General features: G+C 38.5%; 2 protein-coding genes across 4 annotated transcripts in view; one reads left to right on the top strand and one right to left on the bottom strand.

Annotated features, from left to right (window-relative positions):
* Positions 1-70: 70 nt before the first annotated feature.
* Positions 71-9,562, top strand: anp32b (acidic (leucine-rich) nuclear phosphoprotein 32 family, member B). 2 transcript variants are annotated; one of them, XM_015019069.1, is made up of 7 exons: positions 71-525; positions 5,309-5,458; positions 5,539-5,661; positions 5,753-5,945; positions 7,706-7,830; positions 7,914-7,980; positions 8,850-9,562. In XM_015019069.1, the coding sequence occupies exons 1-7, from the start codon at positions 472-474 to the stop codon at positions 8,927-8,929; spliced, it is 792 nt and encodes a 263-aa protein (XP_014874555.1). In that variant the 5' UTR covers positions 71-471; the 3' UTR covers positions 8,930-9,562. The 2 variants fall into 2 exon arrangements, with proteins under 2 accessions (XP_014874555.1, XP_014874554.1); XM_015019068.1 differs by having other exon boundaries at positions 72-525; positions 8,847-9,562.
* Positions 9,563-11,265: 1,703 nt separating this feature from the next.
* Positions 11,266-24,669, bottom strand: part of coro2aa (coronin 2Aa) — a 50,468-nt gene continuing 37,064 nt past the window's right edge. The window contains exons 3-12 of one of the 2 annotated variants that reach the window (XM_015019063.1): positions 21,427-21,543; positions 19,961-20,110; positions 18,457-18,636; positions 15,744-15,860; positions 15,292-15,396; positions 15,112-15,208; positions 13,752-13,864; positions 13,557-13,647; positions 13,235-13,482; positions 11,266-12,794 (exon numbers count right to left, since the gene is read on the bottom strand). In XM_015019063.1, the coding sequence (XP_014874549.1) occupies positions 12,663-12,794; positions 13,235-13,482; positions 13,557-13,647; positions 13,752-13,864; positions 15,112-15,208; positions 15,292-15,396; positions 15,744-15,860; positions 18,457-18,636; positions 19,961-20,110; positions 21,427-21,543 (1,350 nt within the window). In that variant the 3' untranslated portion in view covers positions 11,266-12,662. The remainder of the gene's footprint in view (positions 12,795-13,234; positions 13,483-13,556; positions 13,648-13,751; positions 13,865-15,111; positions 15,209-15,291; positions 15,397-15,743; positions 15,861-18,456; positions 18,637-19,960; positions 20,111-21,426; positions 21,544-24,669) is intronic. The other variant, XM_015019064.1, reaches the window with a different exon arrangement.

Raw genomic sequence — 24,669 nt, 5'->3', positions numbered from 1 at the left:
TTATTTCTATAAAAAAGTGTTTTCACAACAAAAACAGTAGACAAAACGGAATACAGAGTGTTTTACATGTGACAAACTACATGTAAAGTCCCCTCTGATTTATTTAACAGAAACACCTGGTTGGTAGCTTGAAAATAATTCTTTATTATTTAAACATTTGAACTTCTTCGCAGAAACCAGCTGCACCAGAGATCCATTTCATGGGGGCCGCGTCATGTTTTCTGACTGCATTGCTCCTTTCAGAGGCAATGGGCGGTTCGGGGCGGAGGGGGGCGCTGTTGAGCATATATTTTGTTACAGTCCCGTTTCCCTCCATGGTTTCCCCTTCTCTCCGACTAACTTAGCGTTCGGCTCACTTCATTACACAGCCCTATATTCTCCCTCCATAAGGGGCATCTCTGCCGTTTTGGACTGAAGATCCCAGCAGAACCCGAGAGAGAGGAAAAAGTTTCACTTCCACAGGGGGAAAAGATGGACATGAAAAAGAGGATCCACTTGGAGCTAAGAAACAGGACACCGTCTGATGTGAGTCGTGCTTTTTTTAAAACCAACCCTTTAGTTTTCTGGCTAGCCCCTCGCTAATGGTGACCACATGGGTTTTCAGGCTGTGTTTTCTCCTTTGTAGCAGAGAGTAAAAACAGTCGCATAACAAGCATTAATCCCTCGATACTGTTGCGGATTGGGCGTATTATTCAGGGGGGCAACGAGACGAGAAAAGCTGGATTCAATGGTCACTTTGAAACGGCGGTTCCCCCCCAGTTTGCTGACATTATTATTGCAGTGCTTTAACCGTTTCGCAGCCTCTTCGGTCGCCGCTGCACACACACACGGCTCTAAGCACAATCTGTAAACTTATTTCTGCTGCTTCCTCCGCCGCCGTTTGGCATGCACACGGCGCTATATTTTATACACTCATCGGAAGCCATGTTTGCTGCTAGCTCAACTGCTAAAAAAAGAGAGAAAGAAATCGGCGCTTTTTAAGCACACACTAATTCAGATTTCAGGAGCCTGGATGTTTAAAACGAGTTTAATTATCAGCGAAATCAAGAGTCGTGGCACTTAATGTTACATTTAGCCAGCGAAAATAACAAAAAAAACCCACTTATACCTCGACTGTGTAATGATACTCTCAACACACAGTAAATACAGTTTATACGAAATGCATAACCACTCCTATTTCTGATTTTTATTAAATATGCGTTAAAAAGCTTACGCCGTTACTATGTTTTAACGTAAATCTACAAAATCAACTCATGTTCCAGGCTTCTGTGGTCACACAAACTGTATTTCGCCGCGAGACTCTGAAAACTGCCCGTGTTTTAAATGGAATCAGGCGCTGCCATTATTCGCGACCCAGCCAGCTAACTTAGGAATTTGTTCCCGCCATATTACCACGACACCGAAGTTCGCTCGTGATTCGGAGATCCCTCGCGTAAAGGGCCATTTCACTTCTGTTAAGGCCACATTGGATGAGTTTTAGTTTTCAATCTAAAATGCTGATTCAAGCCAAACCTGGGCTGAATTGTTCCACACTAAACAGAATTCATGATTTGTTAAAAACTCAATGTATTTTTATACAGGATGGGATCAATTTTACAAACTGCATGAGTTAAATTAACCAGTTCTACATTTGGATTATTCATTAATCCATTGTACAAATGGATTACAAATCTTATAAACATAATTTAGGACGTTATATCATACTTGGAAGTAACTTATTTGAGAAAACACAAACAAGGGCAGTTTAAATGCTTTTTTTCACTTAATCTTTGAAACTAGTTTGAAGCATTAGAACAACAGACTAGTCTATGAAACCCTGAAACGCAGATTCAATTTTACATTTTTGGCATGTAGACCACCTCTGAGAGTTTTTAGATTAAAAACCAAAACATTTCAAGTCAAACACAGATTGGATTATTACACACAAAAGCCAGACTCATTGAAACTGATCTTTTGACCTATACAGCTGCAGTCATTCATCAGTGCTTTCTTGTTTTCACATTTAATTTACATTACACACGTATTAATCTGTCAGTACCAATTTAAATTACACTGGAGTTTCTTACACTTAAGGAAAATTTAAAACATCTTAAATCATCTTTGAAACCTGAATTGAGGAAAAATTGCATTGAGTTTTAAATATGAATCAAACGGAAATGTTTTAATAGGCTTTAAACATACAAAACAAATTTGTTTTTGGGTCTTGCATATAGATTGTGAAACAATAATGCACATGGCTTATTTTCTTGTTGTGCAGAGTAGACCACATCATGTTCATATCCAAAAATAGAACTTAGATTGATTTAAACTAAGGCTGGCTATCTACATATGGATTCTTAACAAGTCTTATAACATCTGAAACCTGTATTCAATTTGTGAAACTTCAAAAATCATGTTTCCTTTCTCCCCTATTCAGAATGGTTTAATTTACCTGTAGATCAAAGAATACAATACTTAAACAGGGTTGACGCTTTATTTCTGATAAAGATAAATATTTATTTCGCAAATGGAATAAAAGCTTCAAAGATTGCCAGCTATATTTTCAGGCCATCAAATGTCCTAAGTCCAGGTTACTTCCAAAGCAGTGAAACAGCCCTTTACTCAACGAAGCTACAATTCGGAAGCGAACTTCATGATCGCCATATTGCCCTTTTCGACATTAACCAAAGACAATGTAATTTTATCCACTCATACACTTAAAATTATACGATAAGCTGTCGTGTCGATGAATATTAAAGCTAAACTTCACGTACGCAGCTAATCAAATTGATGTGTTGGCTTGGTGGCGGCCCCACAGACCGAGTCAGCCTGCCTGCGTGACACGGAGATCCGGTGATCCGCGTTTCATGCGTGGGCAACCGAAAAACTCGACGGTCTGCTTCCACTCAAGCCACGCTTGCACTAAAGACATTTTTCAGACATAAAAAGTGTTGTTTTGAGGTTTAAATATCTGTAATCAGTCGTTCTAAACATCCCTTTCCGCCATTGAAGTGTTGGGAGAGCTGCATACTGTAGCTGTGGAGTCGCCATGTTGTCGCTCTGTCGTCTTTGAAGCCCTGGCAGAAAGGAACCGTCTCCATCTTTGTTTTTTTTTTTCCTCACTAATTTTCCGTTCTCTCTCCTTCGCAACTTCTACCTCAAAGCGAGTCGTTAAACAACCTGGGTCGTTCACTCGACGACGATGAATATTCCACTTTTACCCTCTTATTGAAAGCTGGTTTTATCGAAAAGGGGTGAATCTTTTCGGGGGTGTGTTGGCAGTCCTTTTCCGTTGCTGTGGTGCTGTCTAATGGCGGGCGGTCTGTAGCAGCTGCTCTGCCGCTCCGCAGCGTTTATAAAAGGGGGCAATGGCTAGCTGTAGCCAGCTAGCTTCCAAAAATCATTGCATTTGTCATTAGTGGCTGCATCAGCGAAGCCATAGCAAGCTTCTGCTCTGCTTGGGTTTTAAGAAAGCAGGCGGTTATCTGTGTCGGCTTGGTGAAGGACACGCACAGAAAGTCCTTTTAGGACTAGAAACGCCATTCATTTCAATGTTTTTCCCTCTGCTAGTCCTGCTTTTCATTGTTTTTGTCCAACATTTAATTGCGCAACCAGTGTGAGTTCAAGCTGACTCAGATAAACTCCGCCTTTGGAGTTGTTTTTCTCATATTTAACGTTACAAAATGTCCCTGAAAGAATAATGAACTACACATGAATAAAGTTTTTTTTTTTTTAATTCTCATCTACCCTGTCTGTAGGCCGTTTTGAAAAGTATTTCATGAACAAAAAACATGTTTTTAAGCTTTATCCATATCCTACTGTGAAAGCAAAATACGTTTAAAAGTGCATGTCTTGATAATTGAAAATTATAGTGGAATGCACAAATAATGAAATCTGATCTCAGATGTTAAAAACTGCAAAAGATCCGACATTATAATTGTTCAATAATCAAAGTTGAAGCCACTATGAAAAGTTTTTATATTTTAAAAAAACAAACAGATTGACAGAATTAATAAATTAAGCTTATTTAGTGACAGTAAATCTTAAGGCACTGGATTGCAAGGTTAATTTTATAAACAAACAATGTAACCATACTTTTTTTTCGATCTTTTTTCCGAACAAGGCATAAATGAAAACTGTCAGTCAGATCTAATTAAGGTGTATGGAAAAATACATTTCTTTGCTTGGATAGGTTATTTCTTGATAATTTCTGTAATTTTCTTTCGAGAGTTAATTGACTGAAACTGAAATGACCACAGATGGCTAAATTGTGACTAAAACTAAATTACATCTAATCAAGACTGAATAAAACATTAAAATGTGGCATCAAGATTAACACTTTACCTCACAAATGGGCCAAATTTGTATCGATTTAAGTACAGTTTAATTTGATTCAATAGTCGGATGTAGGTTAGAAATTTTGTACAACATTCAAGTGAAAACCAAAGTTTACAACTGAATTGCATCCTATTTCTATAGGCTTGGATAGAGAATTGGCAATCAGTTGCTAATTATCTTATAGACTTGACTTACTAATCATCTTTAGTGTGGCCACCTTCTGTAAAAGCAGCTGTAAAAGCTGTTAGTTTCTGGTCTAGAGGGAATAGATCTGTGTGTTGGCAAAGTGGAGAAATGTCAGCAGCAAATGTAGAGAAGCAGTTGCTGCCCATCAATCCGGGAAGGGCCAAAATGTTTTCCCAAACTATTTGAAATTCATCAATCTACAATGAGCTCTCAAAAATTTCCAAAAACCCAGGAGCTTTATCTCAGACTCTGCAGGCCTCAGTTATGTTGTTGAATAATGAAACGTCATGGTGGAACATCAATGATTGGTCAAAAAAACTGCAATCAGTGCATCCCTGCAACACAGACATGATATGTACCAACTACAAAGCACAGTGGTGGAGGTGTCAAGATGTGGGCTTGTTGTGTAGCTACCTGCATTGAATGATTCGACCATAAACATGTATGTTTGTCAACATATTCTGGCATCTAAAATAGAAATCATGGTAATGAAAGATGTAAAGTTAAGCATTTCACTTGTTTTATTTTGAGTCTTTGAGTCTTTCAGTGTAGTGTGATCTTGCTAAGGTATATCTGTCTATATTTTAAAAAAGGAAAGAAATAATATTAAAAAGGCCAGTCACCCTGAGTGATGGTGCAAACTGCATTATATTAGATGTTGGATGTTTTAGTCTGTAATGCATCCACTATTTAATAACAAAAAACATGTAAATTAATGTTTTAAATCTCTTTTTTTATTCCTAGTGATTGACTTTTGTAGAATTCAGTAATAAAATTGATAACATTTTTTAAAATCTAATTTCAGGTACGAGAACTCGTCCTCGATAATTGTCGGTCGGTTGAAGGGAAAATCGAAGGCCTCACATCCGAGTTCGTCAACCTCGAATTCCTCAGTTTGATAAATGTCGGCCTAATCTCAGTGTCCAACCTGCCTAAACTAGCGAAACTGAAAAAGGTAAGATTTCTCCCTCGGAGCTCCTTAACATGAGATTGACCGCCAGCTGGTGCTGACGTCTCCATCTGCTTACCTTCCAGCTGGAGTTGAGTGACAACAGAATCAGCGGCGGCCTCGACGTTTTAGCAGAGAAACTCCCCAACCTCACACATCTAAACCTGAGCGGAAACAAATTGAAAGACATCAGCACGTTGGAACCGTTGGTATGTTTCTGTCCACACAGAGCTTTTCTCCATGCTACACATATTACATTTTAATAAACTTTTTGTTTTGATTTGTGTCCCGTTTCTGCAGAAAAAGCTGGAAAACCTGAAGAGTTTGGACCTGTTCAACTGTGAAGTAACGAACCTGAACGACTACAGAGAGAGCGTCTTCAAGCTGCTGCCTCAGCTCACCTACCTGGACGGCTACGACATGGAGGACAGGGAAGCCTCTGACTCTGACGGAGAGGTGGATGGAGAAGGCGTGGATGATGATGAGGACGAAGGTATGAAGTTTTAAAATAAAATTTGTGTTCAAACAAAGTTCGAGTCTCTTATGGTGTTTTGACACTGGATAGTTCGGTAGACTCGTTTTGTTTTGGGACTAAAAATGCAATAGTGGTTCATGTTCTGTTGATGCGGTTTGCTTACGCACTGCACTGTGTCAAACAAACCAAACCATCTGAAAAAGCTGCTCCACTCCTCGCCTATAGGGGCGCTGCACCAGGAATCACTGAAGGAAACGTGAACCTCTGAAGAAGACAGTAGCTGTGTTTCCATTTCAAATGAATCAATTCAATTAAAACACAAAGAAATTAAAACACAAAGGTGTTGCATAGGAATGTGCTGATATAAATATTTGGGCCAATAAAGAAGTTCGATATTTATATTTCTGCTTTGATAACTGAAATGTAGTGATGTCTTATATGTTGCTGTTTCCCTGCTTCAGTTAGATACCCACAATCCTGTGCTGCATCACTATGACTCACATGACCAAACAAACATCACATGACCAACACTCTCCCATTCCAGAAACATAAACCAGATGGAAAAAAACATGGATTGTTGACATCAACACAAAATCAGCTGACATCAGCCAATATAAAATATATCCTATATTTACTTTAGGCATGTAATTTATGATATTTAGTGTGAATTAAAACTTTATATGTGAAGCCCTCTGTTATTTTTCAAACTGATAGATCAGTCAGGATTTCTGTGCAGTCTAGAAAACATTTCTGTTCCAGATGTTTCTCCACATCCCTTTTACTTTTAACATCCATCTAATCTTATGATCGTCAATCTCATTTTTGTTTCCATATTTATTTCTGTAGGAATGTCTACCGTAAACTCAAAGTGACGTTTTTCTGTTTATACTTTTTAAATTTCAGTAGAAATGACTGGAGACCCTGAAAATTGTTTTATCAAGATTCTGCCTCTGAAACTACATTACATCTGCTCCAGCTTAAATTTGCAATTATATTTATCCTACCTAAAGTTAAGTAAAAACAGCTTCAGGTAATTTGCCTAAATATTGTTTTTGTCTTTGAATATACCTGAAACTTGCAGAAACTATTTTTAAATATGAACTTTTTGTTTGGAAAACATTTATTGAGTTTAGATATAGAAAATGTTGCCTGTTTTATAAAATTACAGAATATTAACTTTATGCATCAGAGCATACATAAAGTTCGAATGCAGTTTGGTCTTGCTCACCGAAAAATATAAAATAAAAGTATATAACATCTCTGTTTTACGGAGTTGCATTCAATATATAAGGAAAATCTTGAATCTAGATTTCCCAGAAGGTTCCTGGGGTTTTTCCCCTGGTTTCCACTTGGGGGCCAGTTGAAATTTAGCACTGACAGCATTTATACTGTAATACAGTATTACTGCCTGCAGAATGATGCTGAAGGTCAGTATGTACAAAATGAGCTCAGATTTGTCATGTTAATCATTTAATTAAAAGGGGATAAAATATTTGAATTTTGCAAATAAAATAAGCCAACATTGGACATTATATGGAAAAAGTGATGAACCTGCATCTTTAATTCTGTTATCTTTAACGTGACCATTGGATGTTAAATTACAGAATACTTGCATTTAAAATAAGGGAGAAGTTATAAAAACATCTTGTACTTTTTTTTTTTTAATGTGGCAGATGTTTTTTTTGTATGCCACTGCATGGTGCATTCACTGACTGAAGGGAAAAATCAGGTTTGGTAGAATCTGAGTTTTACTTATTTCTTTTGTTTTATTTTTACAGAGGGAGAGGAGGAGGAAGACGAAGATGGGGAGGAGGAAGACTTTGATGAGGAGGATGATGATGAGGAAGATGAAGAGGAGGTAGAAGGAGAAGAAGATGATGATGAAGTTAGTGGTGATGAGGAGGTAAGAAAACCAAAACAATCCTGGTGGATTGTTTACATAAAAAGTGCTGCTTATTTTTAAACTTGTAAATGTTTTTGATGAAGGACGACGAGTTCGGTCAGGATGGAGAGGTGGAGGATGAGGATGAAGATGAGGATGAAGACGAAGAGGGTGAGTAGCTACTTAAAGCTCATATTTACACAGGTGGATGATAAAATCTGCATTCAGCAAAGATGAGTTTTAATGAATATTTACTGATCAAAACCAAACTCTTTTTTGTCCTAAATATATTCCAAATTTTAGTCTGAAGCTAACAGAAGCTCTTCTTCCTTTCTGGATTTAAAATAGAGAATAACATCTGAAATTGCAAACAAACTGATTTGAAAAACCAAAATTTCTACTAGTTTTTACACAATGCTTATCTTCTAGCCCTGAGAATTGGTTTTAAAAAAATCAGTTTTTCAATAAAATTGAGTGAGTAAATTGACATGAATTTATTAAAAACAGCAACAGAAGCTTCCTAAATACTATTAATATGATGTACGTCAAAGATCCAGAAATATTTAATTTGTGTTTTGGTAAATCCCAAGTCTAGGTTGTTTCTCAAAGGGAAAGTGAGGATTTCCTTGCAATAAACAAATTCTGAAAAAAATTCCCCTGAAGTGGGCGGAGCCACGAGACACAGATGGACATGACCACGTCCCCGGTGTCTCTTTGCTCTGCCCATTTGGAAGTTTTGTTTTTGGAATTCAGTTTGTCTTCAATTTAAGCAAAATATAAAATTTTACCAAACCCCAGTGGATGACTTCTATAAAATTATAAAACTTTACTCTCCTGGTGTGACACTGTTTGAACACTAGAGGGCGCTTGTTAAGAACAGAGTGTTGCCTGAATATGGAATATATTCACAAACGTGGCCATAATCCTAGTATAAGACCACAGGACTTGCTTATTTAGGCAGCTTTTTTTGCATAATTATTACTAGCCATTCTTGCATTAGTTTGATGAAGTTTTTGTTCTGTGTATATTCAACCCAGAAGCAGAAGCCGGGAAAGGCCAAAAGAGAAAGCGAGATGCGGAGGACGAAGACGACGATGAGGACGACGAAGAAGACGATTAAACGCAAAACTGAAAACGAGAGCCTACCGAGTTTTTCCTCTTTGACCCCCTCACAAACCCGAACGTCCACCCTCCAACAACTCGCACCGCCTTTTTAAACCGTGTCAACTTGTCCCTCCTCTTCCTCCCCCCAGCACTGCGCTCTTTACGAGCAAGACTGTACCGACGGGTGGGCCGAGTGGAGCTGCCCCCTCCCACAATCCCCATCTTCTTTAATTTTTTTTTCTTCTCCTTCCTCCCACACCAAGGAACTGAGAGCCACCTAACGCCCCCACTTCGCTCCCACCCGCAATCCCAGAGGTTCTCAGGCAGCCGACCACTCAGCATTCCACATTTCCACTGTCCATCCCTCTTTATGTATTCCCGTGTGAGGACTTTGGGACTGGTATCTAGTTTTGGGTCTGTGTTTTTAATATTTTGTTGGATTAATTTTTTTCCTTTTATTTTTTTTGTTGTTGGGTTTATTATTTCCCTATTTTTTTCCCCAATAAAATTATTGCTATAGCAGCTGTGCAACCAGCAGGCCATGGTTTTTAGTGTGGCGGCCTGTTGCACAAATCAAGGTTGTAGCTACATTTTTACTTTCTGTATGACAAAAAAACAACTTTGTAAATAAAATGTTAACATTTTTGGCTTTTCTCGCTCCCTGCTTTGCTTTTCTGCTGCGTTTTAAAATTAATAAGATTACAGATGGGATCAGTTTTCATTCAATTTTATTGAATGAAAAGATAGAAAAGTGTTTAAATACATTTTTAAAGGTGGGGGTGTAATTTAAAATGACATTTTTCAAAGCGTTAAATCAGTGTTATTCCCTGACCAGAAACATACCTGGAGTGTTACTTTGATTATTTCATGGATGTTGGACAAATCCTTCAATCTGCCATAGCAACCATTCAGGGAGCGGAAATGCATAGAAAGGCGTTGGCCAGGCTAATCATCTTAGCCGACATCAGTGGCCGAAAAACGTCCTTTTCTATGACTCCTGCTGATGATACTAAACCAGAGGTGATTGAGATTTACCAGATCAAAGTTAGTGTGCGTACATCACATTACATTAAAAAAATCATTTTACGGAACCCTCCAGGGGACATGGGGAATTTTTTTTCTTTTGCGTTCCCTCGCAAAAGGTTTTGCGTTCCCTCGCAATACTTTTGCGTTCCCTCGCAATAATCTACTGATCAGTTCATGCGGCATAATTGATACTGTAAGCCTTTTTTACGGTGGCCGCCGTACTTTATGCTTTAATACAAGCTTATAAGGTTTTTCCATGGACTATTGAGTTATTATCGCGGGGTAATCAGTCATCTGATTGTGTCTCCATTGTGTTCGTGTCTGAATGGTTTAAAGGGCTGCTTTCTGTGCCGTTCCATCTGAGCCTTAACAGACATAAACATCCAGTAAATAAATCGATTTTCAATTAGTTTTTTGCACCAAAGCGTTAATAATAAACACGTTTTATTATTATAAAACACAGCAAACTAATGGTGGTAGAGGGCCGCACTAGATTAACTCGGGAAATCTCATCTGTCCGTGTATCAATCAACTCCAAACCTCTTCTTTGTTCCGTCACAATTATCGATTTATTTATTTTTATCACGCTCCAAACTGTGCGAGGACTGACCACCCAACTCATCCGCTTCTTCATACACAGAGCCAGCAGCGTCACCTTCCCATTCATACTTCATGACGTCACTCCCACATCGACACGCCCACCACCAGGTGTCAAAGCCGCTGCTCCTGTCATATCAATAATTACTTATTTCATTCATATGGCTCTTTTGCGAGGGAGCGCAAAAGAAAAAAAAAATCCCCATGTGCCCTGGACGGCTCCGTATCATTTGTCCTGCCTGCGGCCTTACCTGTTGGCGTTTTCTTTACTTGTTTACCAGCCGCCATTATAACGAAGGGACTTTTGCTAGCACTTTTCAGTGCGCATGCGCGAACAACGGTGCTAAGCGCAGCAAAAGAAGCTAGGTAGCCAGTTACCTCCAATTTTTAGCTCTAGGTTTTCTCTTAAACGCAAGAAAGGGTATAAAAAGTAAGGGGGCTGTACCAAGTAAGAAGACAAAAACTTACTTTCACACGGAATGTAACGGAGTCATCAATGTATACACAAGTTTTGCATTTTGGTCATTTTCATGCTGAGAAAATGAGCCTAATATGTTGACTTTTTATGTGTACTTTAAAAAAGGGCTGCAAAACGACCGTAAAGTGTGGAAAAGTATGAGTTTATGACACAAATATGTAGGAATTGTAAGATTCACAAAAACCAACCATAGCAGATGAATGTGACGTCTTAGTGAAATGGGACACAAAAATCCAGCAAAACTTGACGAATTATTCAAGATATAAACTGATTCATTAAAACAAAATGTTGGCCACAGAGGAAAAATATCACATTTTAACTGTTTTGTAGCAATATTCTGCTATGTGCTGACAACACTGCCTCATTTGTTGAGTTTAGCAGCACATGTAACCCTTTACTGACCATACATGATCACCGTCATCCTTAATTCTTTGCTTGGAAATAAAGGAGAGAAACAGTCTTCTAATATCCTGCATTAACAGTCTGAAATTGAAAGCCTGAATATTTAAGTATTTCATTGAGTGTCCTAAAGAAGGTTGAACCTGAGAATTGAAATCAATAAATGGGTCGGAGTCAACAGGATTTAAGATTGGTTAAAAGCAACCAAAGTCTAACAAATTAAAAAACAGATTACAGGAAAAATCATTTTATAACTCATATTTTTGTGATTTAAAACTTTTGTTTGGTGCCATTTGGTAATCAATTCCCTGAATAAAAATCAGTTAAAAACAGACAAACTTAAAACATTTGTTTTGTATGCATTTGCTGCAATTCAGTGACTTAAAACATGTAAGAAAGCTACCAAGGAAAACAAAAATTATAGTTATATTTAATAAATTAGAACAGATTATGTATTCATTTACTAGATTAAAAGCACCTTTTGAAAATTACCATTTTTTTAAGATATTAAGCAGTTTTAGCTCACATTTCTGTATTAAAATGATAAAAAAAAAGATACCCAGCAAAAATGAAAGGAGACAATCATAAGTCATTAAGTTTTTTGCAGCAAAAAAAATAAAAACAATAAAAACAGCATTTGGTTAATTTTCATCTTCATATATTTGCCAAACAAATCACATCCGGGGATTCAAATTCCTGATTAAAATGTATTCCCTGCCCACATTTTTAAATAAATATAAAAATTAGGGTTAAAACTTATACATGGCATCAGTTTCAGATTTAGTGTAGACATTAAAATTAATCTGCTTCCAGAAGATTTCAAAATAAAAGCTGGAATAAAGCGATCTGCAGCTTATAGAAAGGCAGAGCTCGGGTTCAACAGGCAGGTCATTCGCTTAGCTCTTTCACATTCATTCACTTACAGCAGTTTAAATACAGGAGAAAAAAAAATTAAATCAAGCACAAAAAATAAATTCAGCGTTTTCGGCTCAGGCTCAAACATCAGTTAAAAAAAGGCTAAAAATATTACAGTAAACTTGCATAGCAGTGAAGTATATAAAAGAAACAGGGCAACGGTAAAAAGTTTATGTACACGAACAAAGAATATGTGCACCAAGTGTTGGCTGAAAGTCGAGGTTTGAGTCTCTGGAGAGCCGGGAAGTTTTAAAGAACGAGACGTTTCTGATTCCGGGATTTGAGCTGGAGTGTCCCGCTCAGCGCCGTGGGGAAACCGGGACGCTCGTAAAAGTTAGCTCTGCGTCTGGGAGTTCTTGATGTTTTTAATCTCCAGCTCGAGCTGCTTGATGCGCACGTCCCTCTGGTTGAGGAGCTCCCTCAGCCGCCGGATCTCCTCCTGCTGCTTCAGGAACTTCAGGCGCAGCTGCAGGTACACGGAAAACATGAGGGAGAGAGAAAAGATGTTTTACCCACAGTGGGAATGAAGTTACTCTCTGAAGTTTAGAGATTCAGAGTAAATCAAGTGTCAACAATAGGCAAAAACCACAACACAAGCAAAAAGCCATGGCAGAAGTTATGCCAACATGTGATGGTAAAACAGACGTTATGCTAAAACTGCTAGCATAATGTAGAAAATTGTGTACTGGACTGATTGGGATTAAAGGTACATTTACTCCTTAATGATCCCTCTGGTGGACTCTTCACAGATAAGAGAAAAACTATTTTTATAATAATCACATCTTTTACGAGATTAGCTGTACAGCACTATAAAAACTATAATCGGTGCAGATGAATGCTCAACATTTAGAAATGTAAAGTGAAGTATAACTGTGTTTTCAGCCTGTTTCTGGATATTAAACGGACCTCGTTTTCTGTCCTGGGAGGCGAGCAAAGCGCCAGGTCCTCCCCGTTGATCACATGCGTTTGACCGCGGTCGTCTTCAACCAGGTTGCTCGCTTCTTTGGCCTCCTGTTGGTCCTGAATGTAGGAGAGCTGCGGTATTCCCGGCCGGCTCCAAGACCTGCAAGTGTCCATGGAGTTGGCCAGCGCCTTCGTCTCTGACGGAGGCTCTGTCAGTTCACTCCCAGGCTTCAGAGACATGAGAATTGGTCCTAAACGGTTAAGACCAGGAGAATTATGAGCATTGATCTGATTAGATAATTAGCTGAATAAGAATGAGGCTGACCTTTATCGACCCCACTGAGCCACTCGTCTGCCGTCAGAGCTGGTCTGTTACTTGCTGTCATCGGATAGATGTCTTCCTGGTACGACTCAGACTAAAACAACAAAACAGGCAGAATAGATAAAACCCAAAACACAGATGTTTCTCTGATAATTCAAGTGATGCGTTTGAGGTCTGTGTAAATCTGAGCGCTCTCACCCTGCGGGGTACGATCATGGAAACGGGCTCAATGAGGCTCTTGACTGTCACCACTTTGTAGAACCTGAAAACCTCACATGAGCTGACGTCCAGGCCTCGCTTAGGCATCACACCTGCAGAACCACACAGAAACTCAGGACAGCAGCTTTACTCCCAATGACATCCAGTTATTAATTTAGATTAGTGCTGAAGCGATCAATCATGATGAATCGATTAATGAAATAATCAACTAATTTAGTAATTGATTAATCATTAACTGCAATATAGGGGAAAAAAGGCCATTTGCTGAAAGAACACACAGAAGTAATTAAACCAATTCTATACTAATATATATATATATATATATACACACAAACATTTTGCTTTTAGCTTCACCTGGTTCAAATTCTGTTAATAAATCTAATATTTAGCACATTTTTCTATTCAATTATTAATCAGTTAATCCAAAAAAAATAATTAACAGATCAGCCTTACACTGTACCGATATAAAGTATTTGACGTTAGAAATAGTTTTTTTTTAGTTGAACATGCATCCTTTGCTACAAATGATCAAATATTCACTGAAGAAATCCTTTATTACATTTTAAGGAATAAAATGCTAGATTTTCTTAATAAAGGAATTCAGTAACATATTTGCATATTTGGCTTGCTTGCTAAATATTTAGTAAGCAACCTAAATATTTAATTTGGAAAATAAATATTTAGCTCAGACAAACATTTAGTTGAGAACTAAATAATCAATCAAGTTTATTTGCGTAGCTCATTTCGGCACAAGGCAGTTCAAAGCGCTTTGCATCATAAAAATTCAAATATAGGAAATCACACTCAACAACTGAGAAAATCAGAAAACATTACAATTTGCTAATCGTCATTACTTTGTACTTAACGAAATATTGAATTTGAAGTTTAAAAATTTAATTTGAAAACTAAATATTTAGATTGTAAATTAAATATTTAGTTTGGAACACATTAAAACATGTGAAATATTTATTTCCTCTATTTTCTAATGAACACCCATATGTTTTTTCACCGTAAGCTAAATAAAGCCAATTATTGCTGATAATTTTTTTACTTTGTAACAAACGATGGCACCGATACGACTTTTATTGGATCCAGCAACGTTTTTTCTTTTCCAACCACCTGTGAATTTAATAAATATTCTTATGTGTGGCAGCAAACTGACAGTTTACCGGTAAGGATTTACGTCTCCCAACGTCAGCCTGTTTGCAGCAACAGTGACGACCTGATTTGGTTATTCAAATAAGCAGCTTGATTTGCATAGCAGCTTTGCTTACAGGTGCCAAAGAGTCAACGCCGCCTGGAAACTGCAGGGCTTGAGAAGTTGCAACACGTTCCTTACCCATTCCTTTCTGAGGCGTGTGTGAGCGGAACTCCATCAGGTACTGGATGTACGGTTTTTCTGAGCTGATCTCGTAGTACCTGATGCTTCCGTCCCCCTAAAAACAATAGAAGACTTGCAACTTTTTAAGGAATTTAACACCAGATGTGATTTTTGTCTGGGTTTATGAGTCTTGTTTACCTTCCCAGCAAGGTAGAGCATGTGTGTGTCAGGATCGTAGAACGGGAACAGGAGACCTGAGGAACCATCCAGGTTCTCCTCCAATAAAGGCGTCGACAGGTCGTCCTGGAAACCAACAAAGATTAAAACATCGGTTAAAAAACCCAACATGAAAGTCATGAGAACAGACAGGAAAATCCACCCTGATATCAAAACATGGTCAGTTTAATCCATGGAATTAAAAACCAGGAGCTCAATCCCTAATCCACACTTTGCCTGTGCACAGCATTAGTTTGGCCACTAGATGGCAGAGTTGTGATTAGCAGCTCTACATGAAGGATTTTAAAAGAAAATCTGCATCTTAAAAAGGAAAATGCTAAATAAGTCTAGGTCCCAGTGAGTTTATTATTGGAACAGAAAAAAAATTCATGTTATGCATTAATGTTTGATTTATTTTGTACCAATTCCCTCACCTGATCCCACAGGACAAACTGTCGACTGTTGTAGCGCGACGTGCCGGATGTGAAGATCATCTTCATGTTTCCTAAAATTAGCACCTTACTGGCTTTGTGTGTCTTGCAGCTTCCTTCCTGCAAACAAACACAAATATCAGGATAAGTCAAAAGTAGGAGATTTAGCTGCATTTAAAACTCCATGTTATTACTTTACATCTATACATATTTTTATACATTTAAATAGACATCACTGTGCAAAACTCTTAAACCAGAGCTTATATCTTCGTTTGTGTCCAAACAACACTTTCTTTCAATCCTTTGGACTTTGGTTGCTTCTTTTAGATCACTTGTTTGCCCAGTCCTTGTAAATAATCACATGTATTTGAAATATTATACAAAATCCATGAATAGATGCATAATGCTGCAGCTGTTTGCAGCATTCAACTTTTGGCTTTTTAGGAATCGCCTTCATGCAGCTAAAATACAGTTTCCTCTCTGTGAAACCTTACCATCTCTGGTATTTTTATTTGATACGGATGAAGAAACTGGAACAGGTTGGTGATAAAGAGTCACAAATCAAGGTATTTTTAAATGATAAGAATCAGCTTCATGCAGCCAGTTTTTAAAAATCACAATTGTGCAAACAGTTTGGTTTGCACAGCTTGCAAAACTGCGTGACAGTGGACCTTTGGCCGTTTGTGGTTCAGTAGTCATGGATTTTTCTGTTGAACGCAATTCCAGATTATTCGCACAAAATGCAGATTGGGAAGCTGAAATTCCTGCAATGCTACCAGAAACGCTGTTTGCTGGTGTTTGCAAAGCAGCCAATCAAGGAGTGGCATTCATTTTCCTTGGCGTTGATTGACTGAACCATCAAGAGTGGAACTAACCTTTGTGAATATGGGGGTTCACTTTTATGCAAATCTAATGAGCATAGGTTCACCCAAAAGAAGGTAAAATTTTTCATCTTTTAAAACAATGTTCACTGTGAAAGTTAAACCTTATTAGTTTTTAACACTTTGCAAACTGCTCAGATGTCTTCTAGTGTTGTGGAGAAAATTCTTCAAGAAATGAAGATAATCAAAGCAAAAGGAAACTTATGAAGTAGGACAGGAACTGTTTCTGTAACTAATGAGCTGAAACCAAACTCCTGTTAGGAGCTGAATTATCAACAAGTCATATCAAAACGGCAAATATGCTAACGTTAGTTAGCCTTGAACTATTACAAACTGTGCTGCATGAAAACAGCAGAAGTGAGACATAAGTTTATTAAATCTGAACGTGTTGAGTTGGAAATATAATCAGAAAGTAGTAATAATGTTGCAAGTGTTTTAGATGATGCATTGTTTGAACATTTAGCTTTTTTAACCAAGCTAACTCATGTTGGAGCTGCATCTTAAGGTGAACCTGTGGAAAGTGGGACAAACTGTCCATCAGTGTCCAGAAAAACGGCTACTGCCACATCTAGAACGTCACCAGATGAGTGGAACACAAAACGCTGATATAAAACTGATGAAATGTGTCCAATAGAGCAGGCTGGACACAGACCTGGAGGTTCCCAGTTCAAACTCAAAGCAGGAAACAACTGTAAGCAGTTTTATTAAAAAAATAATAGTAATTTAATTGCATAAAACCACAACTCTTTGTTATCCACTTCTCCGTAACACCTTCCAAGGCAGAACCGAATCAAAAGCCCAGTTTTAGTCAAAAACACACACTAAAGGTTCCTTAATTTCAAATGAAAATAAGAAAGTTCTTTTTCAATCGACACCGACATTCAGAACAATACCGCTTCTGTAAAAAACAAAAAAAAACAAAAAACAAATATCTATTTGACTCCTGCTGGTGAGCCAGAGGTCTGTGGCGCCGAGTTGGGATCCGGTCCAGGACAAAAGGTGTCAGTTTTGGCTGCATGGCACTGAAACTGCTGGGAGAAAGGGAAAAGAGAGGAGGGGAATCTCCCGCTTTGGCTCGGCTGTGAGGTAACCGCACAGCGAAATAAAGATCCATAGTTCTACACATTTAAAGAAAATATTCTGCAGCCAAGCAAACCTGCTCAGTAGAACCATTTACAACGAGTGTGAGAGAAACGAGTGAAAGGAACCGCAGTGATGGGAAAGAGCAAGAGATAATTCAAATGAGGTGTGGGATTTCCCCTCGTCTGTGTAGGGAAATGTCGGGTACCTGAGTAGATCGTAGGAAACAGATCAGATCCGACACAGGAGGAGCGGCTGCAGAAAAAAGCGGTTCTGAAAGTGTGTCTGCTGTGGCAGGTTGAACTGGGCTGAAATGATGCAGCTTTTCTGAAATAATTCTGGGCTCTTCATGTCAAAGAGACTTCTAAAAATTTGTATTTTCTACATTTAAGGAGCAAAATGATTTAACATGACACTTGCATGGCCCTCTCCACTTTATTCCCCAAAAATGCTGAATTGGACCCAAAGCAGTTGTTTGGAGAGATTTTACAGGTCTACACCAAGTTTCATAAACCTCAGTGAAATCTGGGGATGAGGCTGATTGTTTGAAATGTTTAACGCGGCGCTGTGGATTCATCGAGGAAGGAAGTTTAATCAAATATCAGGATTTGATGAAACCTGTTATAGACTGCTTATGTCATCAGCGTATGAAATGCGGAGCAGGGCTGCCCACCCTGGTCCACTTTCACATTCCATTATTTTCACAGATGTTTTGTACAGTAAAGACCTTTTTAAAGTGTAAAAAAATATTTTACCTGCAGCATATTCCCTGAGCGCGCCTCCATCAGCCGGATCTTCCTGTCCCTGCAGGTGGTGGCCAGGAGGCTCCCATCCGTGTTGAAGGACATGGACAAGACGACGTCTGTGTGGTGCTTGATGGTCCGGACGGGGTTCTTTATCACCTGCTCTGGAGAGTCCAGGTTCCAGATCATCACCTGGAGGAATAAATGCACAGTCATCAGAAAAATATTCCTTTATGTTCCTGTAGAAATTTGGACTTTTTTTTTTAGTAAATTTGTTTAATTCTGTAATATTTTGCCAAAAATGTCTCAGTGCTGCCCTCTTCGGGTGGAACAATGGCTACTGCAACTTAATTTTCCTATTGGTCAGAAGAGCATAGGTTGATGTTTACATCACAACTCCAGGTATAAAAACATTTCATTCAGACACAATAACAGGGAAAAAAAGTTGAGTTGCTTTTATTGAGAAAAGAAAAAAAAAGTTAACTGTCGTGTCAAAGCTGCTGAAATACATCTGCAGGTGGGATTAGTTACACTTCAACACCCAGTTTCTGATGTACACCAGCAAATGCAAAGTCTGCACCCCCTGACTAAATTACTTGGGTTTTTTTCCAGTTGTCAATATTAGCCCATCTTTATGGAACAATAAGTTAAAAAATAACATTGGTTATGAATTAAATATATGATGCATTCATAATAAAGATGATTGACGTGTTTAGCATTGTTTTTTAGAGGCTAAACTCTAAAAGGAAGAACTGATTCTCTGTGGTTCAGGTAAAACCAAGTATTTAACTGGCCTAAAGTATCTGGAGGGGGCAGAAGGTTAGACAGAAAACCAGGCTCCAGTCAGTACAAGTTAAAACAAAAGCTTAAACTTTAAAGTGAAGAGAAATATCTTCACATGCTTCAGTTTGTCTCAGAAGATGAGATGCAGTCGTGCCAAAGCTTAGAAGAGTTAAACTAACGCTGACTTAGCTGGAAGGAACACGCTTGACCGCGTTTATTTGAACTTCGCTTTGTTATCTGGACTACAAGATGAAACAATGCGTTTTCTCCAAAGAATGTCAGAAATCCAGATAAAAGTATTTATCTCTGATCCGACCTGCTCAGAAACGTCACAGAGAATAGAGCTGGATGGTTACACACACGGCTGTTTCTCAGTCTCCAGTGTTCCCAGGACTTTAAAGTTTTACAGATTAAATACAAACTTTCAAGTGTAATTTATGGGAGATAAACTCTTAAAAGGAAGGGAGGCTGGGAGGGACGGATAGATGAATGAAACAGCCAGATAAGGAATTGAATTACAAAATAATGTTCTTTTTCCTTTATTCATTCTAAAAAACATTAAAGCTCCAGGTTTTTCCAGCCAGGAACCCTGAGTCCTCATAAAGTCACCCGGCAACAATCACCTTAAAAATCTAATTCCTGAAACCTGTTTGGCTGCGTCGTTATAAACGTTCTGTAATATATTTCACAAGCAGCTTTTTGTTGTCCTTATCGCCTTGATGGCGTTTGTTACCTGGTAGTCGTAGGCGGTGCTGAAGAGGATGTTGTTCGCCGTCGGATGCCACTCGATGATGCCCACCCTGCGGCTGTGACCCTGCAGCTCTTTCCACGGCACCGTCAGGGTCTTCAGGACGCCGTGAGGCGGGATTTCCCAAACTTTCACCTGCACGCACATAAACCACAATAAATAACCGGAGAACCTTTAGCAGAGAGTAAAAAGACTCTGACCCCAGGCAACGTTTATGGATGGCTCTTGCTCTGTCTGCAGGGCTTTGTTCTGGGCCGCCCCGGCTTAACAAGCCAGGCAATAAAATCATCTCCCTACAGTGACATGCTCATATTCCAGGAATGCAGCAACATGTCCTTTCAGTCTCATGGAGGCCTCATTTATAAAAACTAATATCTCCAACACATCACTTAAAAAAACATTGTACACACAGGATTAATTTAAGAAATGTTCATCAACACAAGCGTCACTTTAAACATGCCAGACCCACAGGGGGCAGTGCAGCACAAAGCTAAATCTTTTAGTATCTGGCGATTTGGATTTTAGAGCCACTTCAGAAACAATTTTTAATACAGAAACCAATTTTTCTATTCAAATGGTTTAGAGATTTTAAATTATGTGACTGACGAGCGTGAACGAGTAAATAAATAGAACATTTATTTAAGACAATTATTTTCCGTCAGTTTATATTTAAGCAAAATATAATATTGTAGATAAAATTCTTTTAGCTCAGCTGCGTGGCTTTTTCATAAATAAAAAATATCCAAGACTTATTCGAAAGGACGTTTAATGCAATATGCATGTAGCTGCAAATAAGATGCACAACTTCAATGCATTTTAAAATTGGTTTGAGCATTTTGAATGGATTCAGAGTTCCCAGAATTAGGATCTCCCTGGTTTTACACACCTGCATCAAATGATGGCTCATCAGAAGGACTAAGCAGAACACTGACTTGATGAGGAGGTTGTTACAACCACTAGGGAGAGAACTAAAACATGCAGGATGCTGGCCCTCCAGGACCGACTTTGGACACCCCTGATCTATACGATCGATTTTTTTCTGAACCTCAAGCTGCAACTAATGTTTATGGTGAAACACAACCAGCTTACATTGTTCGCACTTTACTAAAACATAGTTTTACCCCTTCTTTAAAATTTTTCCACTATCATTAAATATAACATCAGCTGGCATTGAATTTCAGAGTTGCTCGCCATACAAGTTATTTATTGTGCATTAGTTCTAACTTTTTGTAAAATTCATCTCTTTTTTTAAGAGAATGCCTACTAAAATTAAAGTCTATATACAAAATAAAATCACAGGTGTTCAAGTATAAACACCTGTGATTTTACAACCAAGTATAACATGAGCAGCTCTGATATTAAACAGAGCGTGGATGAAAAGCCAAATTGCATAAAGATCCAGCTGGTTTCCCAGACATATGGGTATGATTGGACTAGGCCTGTTCGCGCACCGTGGTGTCCTCGGAGCAGGAGGCGATGCAGTAATCGTTGAAAGGATTCCATTTGATGTCCAGAACATTTCCTCTGTGGCCCGACACTCGAGGGTGGTGAGGGTCCACTTTACCTGTCTGGCAAAACACAAACAAAAGCACCCCGCCAGTCTGGAAACGATCGTGATTTACTCTCTTGTGAAGAAAATCAATAATATCCTTGATGGATAAGCAGCAATCAGGAGTCTGAGTGTTTGTGTCCAAAGGTAACAAGAGCTAATAAAGTCCCACAATGCAAAGCACAGAACAGGGCTGATTTCCATGTGAGCCTGTGTAACGTAAACTAATCTGCTCAGCCACTTCCTGCTCCACGAAGCTGCAACAGTGTCAGACGTTTTAGCCGTTTCTGATCGTCCTTAAATTTCTATTCAGCTAATGAAAGTCATGGCACATCCACACATTCCAAGCATCTGTTAATGTTTAGATTAGGTTCAGAATCATCTGGTGGCTTTGTAACGTAGAGCTACGTAATATGACAGTCAGTCCTATGGCAGGCGCAGGAACATGAGGATTTTTAAGGATTTTAAAGAGGAGGGTCAGGGGAACCCATATGACTTCTGTCCGCTCCAAAGTTATCTGTTGACACAACAGAGCCCTGTTCTTTAGGCAAGACTTGAACCGATTACGTCTTACCCAAAAGAGTCCGACTCAAGTCTCGGGTCACTTCAGTGATACTTCATGGTTCCATGTAATGTTGCGTTTCAGGTTTCGGGAAGATTTAGCAGAGAAAATCCATTTATGAGCAGGAAAATGATAATTAGCTTGGGCAATCAGTTTCTATGCACCACAAACCTGGAACAAACTTCCAGAAACCTGCAAAACGTCCGAAACACTGAGCTCCTTCAAATCAAAGCTAAAAACTCGCCTGTTTCTTCTGAGTCATAATAAATGGAACATTGATCAGCAAATCTGATGTGTATTGATCATTTTCACTTCACTTCATTTTGGTAAATTGTCAACACAGGAAACAAAAAGCAACAAACAAACCCATAATTTAGCAGAAAAGGAGTAGGCTGAAGCCAGAGCTTATACTTGCCTACCCTGTTCATATACCATCAGAAAATATATCTAGATGATGACAAAATGTGATGTTTGTTAATGGTTGCTTAATTGCTGACTGCATGTTGCTTTTATGACTTCATATTTCTATGATGTAAAGGACTTTGAACTGCCTTGGTGCTGAAATGTGCTAAACAAATAAACTTCATTGATTAAATGAAAAAAAGAAAAGACAGCTGGAATTGGATGAATCTCAATTTGTCAGCCTTCAGTTTTGGTAAATCTGTCCTTGATTGGCTTCGATTATTCATCTTCAAGTCAAATACTGTAAGAAACTAATTTCTGTTCATGAAATTCACAAAAACTGGAATTCCCTCCATCTATGAAAAACAACAAGAGTCATAAGATTCCTGTAATTCTTGGTTTTTGGAGGAGAGATTGCTGCAAAGCCAGAGACTGGATGCCACCGACTGAAACGCTGAGCTCCGATCTGCTATCTGAATCATTTCACACCAAGGTCCAATCTGAAAATATGCAACTTAATTTTTAACGAAATGACCAACTCAAATATGGTGATTTCCCTTTTAAAAATGTTTGATTATTTCACATAGTTGTGGCAATAAAACAAATTTTACACACAAGTTTCTGTTAAACAGAAGAAACACCTGACATCTGTATCGGCCACTGAGAATCTGATCTGGTTTGCAAAGTTTGATTTGGCAAATTAGTTTAAATTCAGAAACAATTCAAAGTCAAAGCAGCTAACCTGTATTCATGACATTTGGTAATAAATGGCCAGTTTTGGATGATGTTACCAAATCCAGCCAGTTTTTCCACAGAAGGCGACCTAACGACGTTTGCACCTCCAGAGAAATCCAGACATGTTGACACAGATGTACGGTTTGGTTTGGAGGTAAGCGCAGGTAAAAGAAAAAACTCCTTTCCAACTCTCAAACATCTGCCAGGTATTTTTTTTATTGTAAGCTCCATGCAGCATTGCTCAGATTAATGTCCCTGCAAGGCATTTATTAGACTTCACCAGACCTGACGGATCCAGACACGCAACACGGCTTCCTGCTGCCTCATTCCACATAAATCAGCAAAAATCCTTTTGGCAGAAATGAAAATTGAAAACATTAAGATAATTATGACTGAAAAGCCAGTCAGCCTGATGCACAGGGAAAATGGAGATGGATTCATGGATTCCTGTTTTGACACCAAATCAAAACTTTTTGACATCTCCCTTCATATCAGATCAAACTGAGTCTAAAAATGGTATTCATGTGGGAACAGAGCGTTCCCTGGACCCCAGGCCTGCAGGTAGAGTCAGCCTTCAGACCACCAGTTCATGTGGCTTACATGTTTGTTTCTATCTGCAGACTGATTGCACGCAGCGGTGGGATGGTGAAGAGAGAAAGTTTCCCCTCCTCGAGACACAAGGGAGGGTCGAGAAATGAGATAAGTCATTCCTGAGCTCCTATGCAACCGTGAGCCGTGCCAGGAGGCTGGTGCAAACTCTCAGGAAGAAGGAAAGAAGAGCTCAGCACCATAAATCCCTCTAATCTGGAGATGAACACAAAATTCCCCCAGTCACCTCAGGTTTTTTTTCCTTGATATTTTGTGATAATGAATGATGAATCTTGCTGGGAAAAAAGTGCCAAAGGGGCCACATTCTAACCTGCAAGAACGAGGAGTCGTCGATAAAAATGCTGATCAAACTGATCATAAAATATCTCACCACAAAACGGGGATTTAGTTTATGACTAAAAATTCACACCGTTTTAACTCCATAGCCCTCCAGCTACGACAGGAAACTGTGGAATAAAACCACAGCAAGAAACTTTTATGGTTTTTCCACATTTTTGAGCAGAAATCGATAAATTGTGACACTGAAATGTCACGAGGGGAGGACTAATGTCACATAAAGAGTCTCTTTAAAGCTGTGGTATATAATTTCATAAAAACATTTTTCTTTAAACTGTCACCATGTCATAATGGTACGGTATGAGACCGATAATCGATTATTTAAAGAATCCTTCTCCCAGTGTCATCCAGAAACAACCAGAGTCGGGATTTTTGTCATTTTGGTCTTTTTAAAAGACCAAAATGAAAATAATTCACATAAATAAATGACAAAATCAGAAAGATTTTCCAAATCAGTTTCTTTCAATAAAAACCTTATTTTAAATAAACTACAGAATGTGT

This window comes from Poecilia latipinna, unplaced genomic scaffold (assembly GCF_001443285.1).
Source record: "Poecilia latipinna isolate Pla-1442-1.1 unplaced genomic scaffold, P_latipinna-1.0 Scaffold2367, whole genome shotgun sequence".
NCBI classification, from domain to species: Eukaryota; Metazoa; Chordata; class Actinopteri; order Cyprinodontiformes; family Poeciliidae; genus Poecilia; species Poecilia latipinna.
This window is presented reverse-complemented; position numbering and strand designations above follow the sequence as displayed.